The following is a 15243-nucleotide window of genomic DNA, read 5'->3' as shown; positions in this document are numbered from 1 at the left end:
ACAAGATGCAAAGAATAACAGAACAGCAAAAACTTTAAATCACAAAGTGAAGAAATGTTCTGAATATGTTACAAAGGACTATCTTCAAAAGCTAAAATGGAAGACGACTATAGCTTAAGGATGAAATGGAGAGCCAACTGTATTAAGCCAAATCATGCAAAACATAATGAAAACTTAACCTTGTGATTTTTTCTTCAGTGTACTAACCTTGAGTCCTAAGCAATTTGTGAATGTTCAACTAAACAGAAAGAGTGCTGGAAATAAATCAGTCTTTGAGTGTGGCAACCACGAAAACATATCTCCTATTGTAGGAAGTAAAATCACTGGCTCCAACTGTTGTGCTTGGAAATCCTTCACCTGTTCAGACAGGTGACCACACCAAGCATCTCAGTCAGAAGCCAGCCAATGAATGAGCAGAGCAGAAGCCCCAACTGGCCTTGTCAAACCTTTCCTAAAATACAATGCAGCCTAAGACCTTCCTTTTTCCCTTTTATTCAAAAGGGTTAGATGTATGGTATTTGACAGGTCCATGGTATACTTAGAGGGATGGTATTATTCCTAGCCCCTAGAGCAACACCTAGAACATGGTACAGGGCTCAACTATTTATTGTTAAATTTAACTAAAGATACAGTGTGAAATTGGAATTCAAATTTGTATCTCTGATTTTAAAGCATATGGAGTTTTATATATTCCAGAACAGGCTGCTTATTCCAGTAAGTGTACATCCAAACAAATAGTAGTCGTAGATGACAGAGTACTCAACTTCGGTTTTCATGCATATGGAATATTTGATTATTCCACCAGTAAAGGCACAGCAACAAAATCAAACCACCAGCCCTCTTATAACATATACAGAAATGATAATAAAAGAAAAACATTAACTATAAATAAAGCAAGAAAAGACATTGTTTGTTGTACATAGTTCAAGGTCCTAAATAGCACTTACAGTTCAGACAGGGAAAACAGCAAAATCTCAGTAGTGTTAACTTCATAGAAGTGGGGAAAAAAGAAAGTTGATAGGTGGAGGTGAATAGCATTATCTTGGGAATTCTCAGTAAAAAGAATCCCTAGAATGCCTGAAAGTGGAGAAATATGCAAGGAAGAAAAGAGGATGGCAGGACAGGAGTTAGATAGGAACAGAACTGTGAAGCAGGTGCCACCTATTCAGAAGTAAAAATGGAATTAAAGCATCAAATGCATTAGAACACTGCTACTCTTGAGCTTGTCCTACATCAAACACCAGATAAAGAAACATCATTTAAAGGATAAACTGATGTGGTTGCTGTAATTAATGAAAAAACAAACCTATAAGAGAATATCCTTAATTTCATAAGCTATTTATCCAAAGTTAACCTAAAGTTGGAAAAAAGATCACTTTAATTAAGCCTCAGAACTGATTACAAATGAACACCAATGTATCTTCTCTATTAAGAGGGAAACCACCTCTTATTCAAGAGGACCCAAGAACCAGACTCACCGATCTTCTAACACTTTAATGGTTTCATGAAGGACTTTCTGTTGCTCTCTCAGCTGTTGATTTTTAGTGAAGAATTCTTCTAGTCTTTGTGCATCTCTGAAAGTCAAGCAGTAAGTTGTTTTTTTCCTTTTTAAGGGAAAAATACTCTTAACAAGACTGTTCTGTCATTAAGAACTCCAAAGCATGATCTCACCACTTACATATTATGAATCTGTTGTATCAAAACAAACATAAAAGGTGAGATTTTAATATTTTGTTAATCAGAGATCAAATTATACTAGAATTTGCTCTGCAGTATTTTTATGTTCTATAGAAGTATCTTCCTAAGCACCAGGTATTCATTACACAATGCTGGAACACAGAGTGAATTCTGATGCCACCACTGACTCAACATAGTCAAAACTGCTATTAAACTGTACACTTACTGGTTATTTTTATTATTTTATATACATTTATCAATATAAATAGCAGGTAACTCTACTCATATTGCTTCTATTCCAACTATGAGGGATTGATACTTTGTGTTTTTACGAAGTTTTGTGTTGCTTAAACTTTTACCTGATATTACTTTTAAGACAGGGTCTACTGTGAAGTAGATGCAAACCAACCTTATTCTGATGCCCCCTAGGTTTGAATCTCAGCTGCCAGGTACCAATTCTGTGACCTGGTGCAAGTAACCTAAACTCTCTGTACCCCCAAAAATGTGGATACATTAGTATCTACCTCATAAGGCATTTGCAAGGACTGAGTAAGTACTAATGAATATAAAGCATGCAGAACAGTGCTGGCAAATAGTAAGTTCTATTTAAGTATTTACCATTTTGATATGGTCAGGAAAAAACAAAAACATCTAAAATTTTCTTCTGGTAGAATATCTAGTTATTTTCCAAGGCTGTGCCATATTTTACCCTTCTGTCATTACACTTCAGAAAATAAAAAACCACATATATAAAATATGCATTTATTTTATGAAAACCCATTAGAAACTGAATTGGGATTCTCTGTGTGATGTGGAAGCTGAAAATACAAGATAATAGAGTGGTTCAAACACCTTCCCCAAGACCTCTCAAGGGTCAAAAATATCAAATCAAATAAAGGTGACAAAAAAGGAGATGTCCATATGATGGTATCAAAATTGCTAATGAATGTAGTATGAGCAAAAAATACATGAGCAAAACAACTAAGTCAAAATGTCAGATACCAATGAGGGTATGTCTTAAATATTGGTTGAATATTTGATATTGAATGACAAACCAATACATCTAAGAGTGGTTTCCTGCTATATAACAAATATTGTTCTGATAGCATCTGTATAGATACTAAATTTTGGAAGTAAGAGCTGAAACTAGTAATTAAAAAACTTCCAATACTTCTTGAAAATATATTTAATTCAGAAGCAGCACTAGGTTTTTACTGATCCTATTTTGGAAGCCTTCAACAAAAATTCAACAGTCAACATTTCTACATGTATCATTTTGTAAGTGAATCTGTGTAAAATGTACAGAGACAACATCAGAATACAGGCCTAAAGCAATTACATGATAGACAAATATAGTATAGTTATTGATTTCTTTTCTAACTGCTTCTTCCAGGTGGGAATTCCTAAGGACTGAGATATTTTACAAATAAAGCTGTTCTAACAATATGGAGACCAGAGATCTTGTTACTGTACCATGGTGGTCTATTGCAAAATATACTTGGTAAGGGGGGTATGGTAACACAGGCAAATCCAAGTTCCTGGTCCCACAAAGCAATGACCTAGCCTTCTGAAAAATGAAGCATCCTTTTACTTCTCTGATTACTCAGAGGGATTTACTTACTTACCCATGCTTCCAAAATGTGTAACCCCAAGCTACCTAAGGTAGGCAAGACACAGAGTAATCACAATATATATTAAAAGGCTGCTAAGAAGATCAAATGACTGTGAACCATACAGTGAAGTAAAGCATAGATTTAGAAATGTTATAGGTGACTTTCGAGAAAGTAATATTCAACAGTCATTTACAAATTTAAGGTTTTTCATGTGGTTGTTTGGTTAGACATGTGGAGAAATACCTCTTGTATAAAAAATATATCCTAACTAATAAGATACACATCCTGAAATTTAAATGTTTAAAATGACATCTTTAAGGTAGGAACATGTTGACTTTCAACACGCAAACTATTTAAAAGTGCCACTAATTAAGAATCATAAAATTATTCTTAAAAAAAAAAAACTTTAAAAAATTTATGATTTCATATTTCTGTATCTAAGTCATCTTCCAAACATCACTTTCTAGTTGTAATGGAAAACTTCACAATTTCCAATTTCAGATTATAACAGAAAAAATAGTGAGGCATGTTTTGATGAGCAGTTGGTAACTCCCCCTTCCGGTTAAAGCCTTGGAAGATTCAGGAATATAAAAGAAATGAGACCTACTGGTATATATATTGTAGAGCAAGTACAATATTATCAGTCACAATGATGTTAAATTTTGTCATGAATAATAATATTCTACTAGGCCATCTGTTTCAGATTTCTGAATGTAGACATTCTAAAAAACCAGGAGTAAAATCTGCTCCTGACTTAGAAAATCAGATCTGATTCTGGAGTTAATAACCAAAACAATTCAGGGGAACTGCTGGGAATTTCAAACTAGTTAAAAGGGGTCTCAAAATATCCATTTAGTTTCCATTTCTTATGAGTTAGAAATCCCACAATTATTCTGCTCCCCATCTTGTAGTATCTTAAATTACAGGTATTAACCATAGGTGAGCAAAAAATGCCATTAACAGATCAAAATGATATATAGATCAGTTTCCATCTTAATAAGTATAAGGAAAAAGATTATATATTAAAATTATATTAAAATATAAATATATTAAAATACATAAAGCTATACTCTTATTACTTACAATTATTGATAAATTATTCTTCTTCTTCCTTTAGAATTTTGAGTAACTTGCTGTCAACTATACAAGGTCCACATTAAGTAGGTCAAATAGGACATCAATATCAGTTACCTTATAAATAAGACACCAGTATTATATATACTGATACTTACAAAATTCGTTCCTTTTTCAGTTTGGTTACTTTCACTTGTAAACCTGAAAAAGAAAAAGAAAAAACCCACAGTATTTTATTTATACATTTTATCACTTCTAAAGCAGTTAATCTAAGTTTCTTTATGACTCTAATGCTACACTATTAAATCACTTGAGTCTGGCCTCTAAACAATGAGCCAAGTCCCATTAATTTGAAGAATATACTTCCCTTACTCGCACCCTTAAGTCACAAAATATCTGCAACATTGTTGCTTCGAGTCTATTGTATGACAGCCAAATTGAATGAAATTTTCTCCACCTAAAGTTACTTCCTAATAGCATGAGCAAGCATATAATTAGATGTTCATTATGAATGAAGGTTTATGTTCTGGCATAGCCTATGTATTTTGCTAACAGCAATGCTGCTTATATAGGCTCAAATCTTCTGGGATTAAAACAGATTGTGTCAGGAAGTCCTGGACTAGGAACACAACTCCTGACAAGGTACTTAACAAAAGGCACTACTGTATCTAGTTCAAGATATGTATTACATGTGTTATATGTATTTTTAATTTTGAATCAGATAACAAAATATAAAACTACTCCCTATGCTACTGTGCTGTGCTCAGTCCTGTCTGACTCTTTGCCATCTCATGGACTGTAGCCTGCCAGGCTCCTCTGTCCATGGGACTTTCCAGGCAAGATACGGGAGCGGGTTGTCATTTCCTACTCCAGGGGATCTTCCTGACCCAGGGATGGAACCATGTCTCTTGCGTCTCCTGCATTGCAGGTGGATTCTTTACCACTGAGCCACACAGGAAGCCCATACAAGATGTTATTACCACTGGGGTAAACTGGGTAAAGGGTATACATATAGTGTGAATCTATAATAAGTTCAAAATAAAGAAAATTTACGGAAAAGTATTGAGAGAGTTGGAATACTGTGAAAATGTAAAGCATTACAATAAAAGGAAAAATTTTTTAATGTTAAAAATAAAAACTGGTGTGATCTTTTGATTTTCAAAAAGTCTTCTCCATTTGTCAAGTTAGTTCCCTAGCTGGGGAAGATTTCTTCTGTTTCAGGTGATGATGACTACTCAGAAGACTTTTAAAGTACTTAGTAAAGCATTAACTCATTTTTGAAGAATTAAGAAAAGAACTTGTGACCCCACTAGGCCAAAGACTAGAGTCAGCAGTTTTCCACTTTCTTCTACCCTCCCCAAAGTGTGTGAAAATTTAATTTTGGCTGACTTCTAAAACTCGGGTCTGCCTTTAGAAGTGAAAAGTAGCACCCAAGATGAAATGGATTATTGCTATGAACCATTTTATGAAAAGGAACAATGAGATAGAAAATCCTTAAAAACTTCAAAAGAAAATTCTTGGGAAACATGGAAAGACTACTCTTTTATCTTATAAGCGTTCAACACCTGCGAGGCATTTGTTCTGTCATGCAGACCAGCCCTGAAGCAGGTTTATGTTTGTGTGTCTATGTATGTGTGTTTAAATTTTAGCATTTGCTATTCATCAAGTCAATTAGGCATCCACAATTAGAACCCCTATAAAGTGTGCTTTAATCCTGCTCCACACCCATCGGAAGGAATGAGGCTATACGACAAGGCAGCTCCTGTATGAACAGGCAGTCTGTTCAAAAAAGTATTTGGGATTGTTAACACTGGAAACCTGAGACACCTAATGAGAAAACCGTGCTCAAAAGACCAAAAGCACTGTACATCCAAAACCCACGTGTACACGAATTTTGGACAAAATGAAACAATTAAGGGCCCACATGTGTACTCACATAATAGAAGAAACAAATTTAAGTAAGAATTCAGAAATAAGGCAAGAATTCAACTTGTCATAAACAAAATCATTGCGATCTTAATTTATACTCATTTTTGTTTGCTACCCAGAACAAACCATTTATGTATATACTGTCACTGTAAAACAAATTATTTACAGTTTTGAATGATAAATTGTAAGTCTAATAATATTTTTCTTGACAAATGGTGGCTTTACATATAGCTTAAATAATTAAACTTCTACCAAAAACATTACTATTAGTATTTCGGTAACTGCCTAATCAATTTCAACTCCAAAGTAGAGACATTTGTCTTTATAAAATGCAGCCACTTTTAAGGTGTGTTTAGTTTACTTTTAAGATTTAATTATATCAAAATGGGTAAATTAATTTTTTGCAGATTTTATTGAATTTATGTTAATACAAATGGAAAATAATACATGTGACAGTTAATGACAGTATTCTTTTTTAAACTGAATTATAGTTGATGTACAATATTATGTTCTTTGTTGTTGTTGCAGGTGTATAATTAGTGATTCCCAATTTTTAAAGATTATACTCCATTTATAGTTACTATAATATACTGGCTGTATTTCAAGTGTTGTACAATAAACACTTGTAGCTTATTTTATACCTAATAGTTTATACGTCTTAATCCTTTATCTTATATTGACCCCCTCTTACCTCTCCCCACTGGTAACCACTAATTTGTTCTTTATATCTGTGGGTCTGCATCTTTTTTTGTCATATTCACTCATCTGTTTAATATTTTAGATTCCACATAGAAGTGATACCATACAGTATTTGCCTCCCTCTGTCTGACTTCTCTTACTTGGCATAATATCCTCTAAGCACATCCATGTTACTGCAAATGGCAACGTTTCATTCTTTTCATGGCTGAGCAATATTCCACTGTGTGTGTGTGTGTGTGTGTGTGTGTATTTACAGACATCTTTATCCATTCATCTGCTGATGGATACTTACATTGTTTCTGTATCTTGGCAATGGTAAAAACACTGCTGTGAACACTGGTGTGCATTTACCTTTCCAAATTAGTGTTTTTATTTTCAAATATACACCCAGGAATGAAATGGCTGGGTCACATGGTAGCTCTACTTTCAAATTTTTGAGACACCTTCATACTGTTTTCCACAGTAGCTGCACTGATTTATAGTCCCACTAATAGCGTGTGACAGCTCCCTTTTCTCTACGTCCTCACCAACATTTGTTGTGTTCTTTATGATAAGTCATTCTGACATGTATGTGGTAATGTCTCATTGCCCCTTTGATTTGCATTTTCCTGATGACTAGCTTTTCATAATAATGAATAGGACACTGATGTTACGGACCAAAATTACTTGTCATTCCTTTCATTGCTAATTTGTGTAGTCTTAATATGAATTTTAGCTTTTTGGAATTTTTGATGAAACATGGGAAAATAAATGGAGCAATCCAAAAGTGAATCAAGACATATTTATCCCGTCATATTAGAGCCTCCGTACTTTCCGTTTCTTCAGAGGGATCCACTTCTGTCCTCACAAATCTGCCTCACTTTCTATGAAACTGATTACCATATTTACCAGATATAGAAAATATTATGAGATGTTGATGACACGATGTAGCATGGACAAAAAACTACTTATTAAAATGGTAGCACTCTCAAAAATATTCTAAATTCCATCTTATAACTTGTGATTTTAAATTAATAAACCAGATACTGATGGGAATTTTAAAACGTAAAAAAAAAAAAAAACCACCCCTGCATTCAAATGTATTTAAGTTCGTATGCATATCTAAGAAAAATTATGTAACTCAGGTATTACATTAATAACTTTTCCATTTTTTTTTAACCTGGACATGAAGGTTTAGAAGTAATGAGTCAATTTTGATTCCTGTATATACTTTAAAACCTGCGAAGTCTGGACAAGTCCATGTTTGATGTCTTTCAAGTGGCCTCTTACACTGGTTTCTCCAAATGGATCCTCTACTTTCAAACAAAAAAATAAAGTATCCTTCAGGCATGTCTTTGATGTTATAATAAGAGTCACAGGACCTGATTTTACACGGAACTATGCGGAACACACTGACAAGGGACTGTCAAGAGTCTTCCTTTCAGCAAATTTGCCAGGCCCCACCAAAATATTTTTAAATAACATATGTGTGCTTAGTCACTCAGTCGTGTCTGACTCTTTGTGACGCCACGGACAGCAACTTGCCAGGGTCCTCTGTCCATGGGATTCTCCAGGCACGAATACTGGAATGGGTTGCCCTTTTCCAGGGGATGTTCCCAATCCAGGGATCGAATCCAGGTCTCCCACACTGCAGGTGGATTCTTTGCCATCTGAGCTACCAGGGAAGCCCAAATACTAATTTTTTAAAAATAGTGCTTGATCATTTAAAATCTTTAAGAATCCTTAAGTAATTTCAAAATTGGTAAAAGTTGCCTAATCAATCAAGATATGTTTGATATATCATGTATATCAAATGATTCATAAAGCACAGATATTAACACAGTTTCCTGAAGAAGCTGAAACACCAAGAAACATGAAGAAATCTAACAAATATTTTATCCCTGTTATGAGCCTAACTGTTCCAGTTTTAAATGTGTATGCATAAAAATTCTAAAATGGTGATGATTATGTGCCACATGAAAAACAAGCAGTTTGGTTAATAATAACAGCAAAAATAAGTCACACATAAAACAGTATGTACATAGATCACAAGAATACAATAAGCTACATGCATTTCTCTTAAAACTAGAAAAGAATAGACAATTGTCATTCTTACAAAATGATGCTTTTACAGTATCACCGAAAAATAAAAAATTTAAAGTAAATGAGTAGTAAAGTATTTCAGGGTTTCAGAGACAAAAAATTTTGATATTTTCATTATCTTATGGAAATTTTTTTTGGCCATGCCACAGGCTTGTGGAATCTTAGTTTTCTGACCAGGAACTAAACCCAGGCCACGGCAGTGAAAGCTCTGAGTCCCAACCACTGGACTACCAAGGAATTCTCTCACGGGATTTTGAAAACTTATGTTCAAGAAAATGCTCCATTGATGCAGATATAAACTATGCAATTCATTCAGATACCATTTACTAATTTCTTACTACGTGCCAAGCACTTTTACCTATGGAAATGCAAGTAGAAAGATGAGTAAGATATGGACTCTGTATGATAAAACTTTAATGATCTTAAAAAGCAGTTATAAAACAGAAAGTAATTATTTGAAGGATAAAGAATTTAACCTTATGCTTGAAGATGGCAGAATGCTAATTCTCTATCAAATGTTTAATAAAAACTCAAGTATGTCTGGTCCTATTTAAATCATTTGGAGATACTATGTTTGTTTTACCTCCAGGTCACAAAGAATAAGCTTTTATATAGTGTATTGCTCCTGTAATAGTTTAAACTTCAAGTTGTTCCTACAGGTAAACTTGCATGGTGGGGTCACAGTATTATAAACCAAGAGGAAGATAAGGCTGCTCTTCAACAGAAGTTGGGAGATGTTATTATTCCTTTGCAGATTTAAAAGCTCATGCAGCTGATTACATTGTTATTATTAGTGCAACCAAGACAGACTATCTTGTATTTGGCTTATTTTTGTTATCACTTCATTATATAATTATACTGTATTAGTATTTTCCTAAGGAGAAATTAATACAATGCTCCCCAAACCCACTGTATCTTCTTCATGGTTATATTGTCAGCAACTGCTATGATTCCCAGTACATGAATAGCAATTCAGTACTAAAATTCAGAATCCTTCCTCAATGTTTCACACTATATTTTCTGGGGGAAAATAGTGTAGTCAAGTGAAGAGTAGAATTAATGTAAAATACTCATATTTGTCCCTGGACATATGACCACAAGCATAGTCACTTTAAAATCAGATCTTTATCATTAACAACAAATTTGAATTTCTAAATTTTTAAATATTTGAAGTCAATAACATGCCTCAGATATAAATAGCTCCTATCAATTGACAGGGAAGAGGCCAACAACCCAATAATCAGGTATATAAACAGTTCTTAAAAAGAAATGCAAACCACCCTCAAATATAAGCAAAGATGCTTAATTTCACTCATAAGGGAAATATAAATTAAAACTATACTTTTCAGTAGATATGTTAATAAAATACAACATGGAGATATGTTTTAGATACAGATTAGAACAAACTAACTATAAACAGACATTTTAGGTAACTGGGTAAAGTTGAACATGACCGGAATATACTGCAATGTTTATATATGAAATTATGTCAGAAACTTCAACATAATTGAGTGGAAGAGGGATAAAGATGCAAATGGAATATGGGTAAAGACTGGCCATGTTGGCTGAAGCTGAGTGATGGGTAAGCAGGAGTTCTTTATACAATTTTCTTTACTTCTGTAAGTGGGTAATATTTCCTAAAATTAGTCTTAAAATTCAAATTAAAAGAAAAATAGAAAACAACACAAAAGGTAATAAAAAGTGGTTACCTTTAGTGTGTGGGGAGGAGAGGGATAAATTTTTACTATTCATTTTGTACTTTGACAATTTAAGAAAAAAAGTTTAAATAATAATTAAAAAAACACAAACAAGAGTAACTCCACTGATACCTGTATTTCTAAATGAACACTAATGTACCAAGACTACATCAGCAATCCTAATATGCTGAAAGAGAGCTTTAAAGGAAACACAGATCAGAATAATTTATCAAAGAATGAGCATAACAGAACAGTAAAGTATGCAAGTGAACTGGGAGATGTATTGAAACTCCAACCTTTCATAATAAAATTAAAGAGTTTTTAATGTTTATCTCAGCCACAAATTTAACAACTACAATTAAGAAACAGTTTCAGTAAAGTTGTAGCATACAAAGTCAACACACAAAAATCAGTGATGTTACATTAATAAATTGAAAAACAAAAGCCATATGATTATCTCAATAGATGCAGAGAAAGCCTTTGAGAAAATTCAACATCCATTTATGATAAAAACTCTTCAGAAAGCAGGAATAGAAGGAACATACCTCAACATAATAAAAGCTATATATGACAAACCCACAGCAAACATTATCCTCAATGGTGAAACATTGAAAGCATTTCCCTTCAAGTCAGGAACAAGACAAGGGTGCCCACTTTCACCACTACTATTCAACATAGTTCTGGAAGTTTTGGGCACAGCAATCAGAGCAGAAAAAGAAATAAAAGGAATACAAATTGGAAAATAAGAAGTAAAACTCTGTTTGCAGATGACATGATCCTCTACATAGAAAACCCTAACGACTCCACCAGAAAATTACTAGAGCTAATCAATGAATACAGTAAAGTTGCAGGATATAAAATCAACACACAGAAATCCCTTGCATTTCTATACACTAATAATGGGAAAATAGAAAAAGAAATTAAGGAAACAATTCCATTCACCATTGCAACAAAAAGAATAAAAAAGGAAAACATCTACCTAAAGAAACTAAAGACCTATATATAGAAAACTATAAAACACTGGTGAAGAAATCAAAGAGGACACCAACAGACGGAGAAATATACCATGTTCATGGATCAGAAGAATCAATATAGTGAAAATGAGTATATGCCCCAAAGCAATCTATAGATTCAATGCAATCCCTATCAAGCTACCAGCGGTATTTTTCACAGAGCTAGAACAAATAATTTCACAATTTGTATGGAAATACAAAAAACCTCGAATAGCCAAAGCAATCTTGAGAAAGAAGAATGGAACTGGAGGAATCAACCTGCCTGACTTCAGGCTCTACTACAAAGCCACAATCATCAAGACAGTGTGGTACTGGCACAAACACAGAAATATAGATCAATGGAACAAAATAGAAAGCCCAGAGATGAATCCACACACCTATGGGCACCTTATCTTTGACAAAGGAGGCAAGAATATACAATGGATTAAAGACAATCTCTAACAAGTGGTGCTGGGAAAACTGGTCAACCACTTGTAAAAGAATGAAACTAGATCACTTTCTAACACCATACACAAAAATAAACTCAAAATGGATTAAGGATCTAAATTTAAGACCAGAAACTATAAAACTCCTAGAGGAGAACATAGGCAAAACACTCTCCGACATAAATCACAGCAGGATCCTCTATGACCCCCCTCCCAGAATACTGGAAATAAAAGCAAAAATAAACAAATGGGACCTAATTAAAATTAAAAGCTTCTACACAACAAAGGAAACTATAAGCAAGGTGAAAAGACAGCCTTCGGAATGGGAGAAAATAATTGCAAATGAAGCAACTGACAAACAACTAATCTCAAAAATATACAAGCAACTCCTGCAGCTCAATTCCAGAAAAAGAAACAACCCAATCAAAAAATGGGCCAAAGAACTAAATAGACATTTCTCCAAAGAAGACATATATCATGAAAAGATGCTCAACATCACTCATTATCAGAGAAATGAAAATCAAAACCACAATGAGGGACCATTTCATGCCAGTCAGAATGGCTATGATCCAAAAGTCTACAAGCAATAAATGCTGGAGAGGGTGTGGAGAAAAGGGAACCCTCTTACACTGTTGGTGGGAATGCAAACTAGTACAGCCACTACGGAGAACAGTGTGGAGATTCCTTAAAAAACTGGAAATAGAACTGCCTTATGACCCAGCAATCCCACTGCTGGGCATACACACCAAGGAAACCAGAATTGAAAGAGACACTTGTACCCCAATGTTCATCACAGCACTGTTTACAATAGCCAGGACATGAAGCAACCTAGATGTCCATCAGCAGATGAATGGGTAAGAAAGCATTGATACATATACACAATGGAGAAACTGGAGCCAATTATACAGAGTGAAGTAAGCCAGAAAGAAAAACACCAATACAGTATACTAACGCATATATATGGCATTTAGAAAGATGGTAACGATACCCCTGTATGAAAGACAGCAAAAGAGACACAGATGTATAGAACAGTCTTTTGGACTCTGTGGGAGAGGGAGAGGGTAGGATGATTTGGGAGAATGGCATTGAAACATGTATAATATCATATAAGAAACGAATTGCCAGTCCAGGTTTGATGCAGGATACAGGATGCTTGGGGCTGGTGCACTGGGATAACCCAGAGGGATGCTACAGGGAAGGAGGTGGGAGCGGGGTTCAGGACTGGGAACACGTGTACACCCATGGCAGATTCATGTTGATGTATGGCAAAACCAATACAATATTGTAAAGTAAAAAAAAAAAAAAAAATCAGTGGTGTTTCTTTACATTAATAATGAGCAATCTGAAAAGGGAATCAAGAAAATTCCATTTACGGTAGCATCCAATAAAAAATTAAGGAATAAGCTTAACCAAGGAGATGAGACTTGTATGATGAAAACTACAAAACACTGCTGGAAGAAATTTTAAAAAGGTAAGACATCTTATGTTTACGGAACAGAAGACTTAACATTGTTAAGATGTCAACACTACTCAATGTGATCTACAGATACAATGTAATCTGTATTGAAATCCCAATGACATTTTTTGCAGAACTAGAAAAATCTGTCCTAAAATTCATATGAAATCTCAAGGGACTCCAAATAACCACAACAATCTTGAAAAAGAACAAGGCTGGACACCACATATTTCTTGACTTCAAAACAAAATAAAAAGCTACAATAATCAGAACAATGTGGTACTGGCATAAGGATAGACATATAGACCAATTAGAATAGAGCCCAGAAATAAACTCTTGCAGATATGATGAAATGGTTTTTGAGAAGGGTTCCAAAACCGTTCAAAGAGGAAAGGACAGTCTTTTCAACACATGGTGCTGGGCAAGTGAAATATTCATAAGCAAAAGAAGGAAGTTAGACTCTTACATTACACTAAATACAAACCTTAACTCAAATGGATCAAGGACCTAGACATAAAAGCTAAAACTGTAAAACTCTTAGAAGAAAACACAAGGGAAAAGCTTAATGGCAATGGATTTGGCAATGATTTCTTGGAACAAAAGAGAAGTATAGGCAACAAATAAAAAAAGTAGATAATTTAGACCCTACCAAAATTTAAAACTTCTATGCATCAAAGGACACGATTGACAGAGTGAAGAAGCAACTCACAGAATGGCAGAAAATACTTGCAAATCACATATCAGATAAGAGATTAATATCCAAAATATACAAAGAACTTCTACAACTCAACTACAAAAAAACCCAATCTGATTAAAAAATAGGCAAAGAATTTGAACAGACATTTCTTCAAATGTACACAAATAGCCAATAAACAGGAAAAGATAATATAGCCAGCAAGCATGAAAAGAAAACATTACTAATCATTAGGGAAATAAAAAGAGCATGGAGTTTTCTTAAAAAACTAAAAAAAGAGTTATCATATGATCCTGCGATCCAACTCCTGGGCATACAGCAGGAGAAGAGTAATTTGAAAAGATACATACATCCCAATGTTCACAGCAGCACTATTTACAATACTCAAGATATGGAAGCATCTAGTGTTCACTGACAGATGAATGGTTAAAGAAGATGTGGTACAGATATACAATGAAATATTACTCAGTTATAAAAAAAGAATCAAACAGTGCCATTTGCAGCAACATGGATGGACCTAGAGAGTATCATATTAAGTGAAATAAGTCGGAGAAGGACAAATATCATATCACTTATACGTGAATCTAAAACAAATGATACAGATACAAAACAGAGAGTCACAGACACAAATAACAACCTTATGGTTACCAAAGGGGATGGATGGGGTAAGATAAATTAACAGTTCAGGATTAACACATACACATTACTATATACTATATATATTATAAACAGGTAAACAACAAGGACCTACTGTGTAGCACAGGTGACTAACATTTTATAATAAACTACAATGGGAAAGAACCTGAAAAAGAATACATATTTACGTATAACTGAATCATTGGGCTGTACACTTAAAACCAACACAACTGTAAATTAAATATACT

General features: G+C 34.1%; 1 protein-coding gene across 2 annotated transcripts in view; it reads right to left on the bottom strand.

Annotated features, from left to right (window-relative positions):
- RBBP8 (RB binding protein 8, endonuclease) overlaps nt 1-15243 on the bottom strand; it is a 78042-nt gene that overhangs the window by 40707 nt on the left and 22092 nt on the right. For both annotated transcript variants that reach the window (XM_040264722.1, XM_040264721.1), the window contains 2 exons: nt 4523-4565; nt 1479-1574 (listed from right to left, as the gene is read on the bottom strand). In XM_040264722.1, coding sequence (XP_040120656.1) covers nt 1479-1574; nt 4523-4565 — 139 coding nt within the window. The remainder of the gene's footprint in view (nt 1-1478; nt 1575-4522; nt 4566-15243) is intronic.

This window comes from Oryx dammah, unplaced genomic scaffold (genome assembly GCF_014754425.2).
Source record: "Oryx dammah isolate SB20612 unplaced genomic scaffold, SCBI_Odam_1.1 HiC_scaffold_22, whole genome shotgun sequence".
Classification (NCBI taxonomy): Eukaryota; Metazoa; Chordata; class Mammalia; order Artiodactyla; family Bovidae; genus Oryx; species Oryx dammah.
The sequence above is the reverse complement of the archived record's forward strand: the minus strand, read 5'-3'. Positions and strand labels throughout refer to the sequence as shown.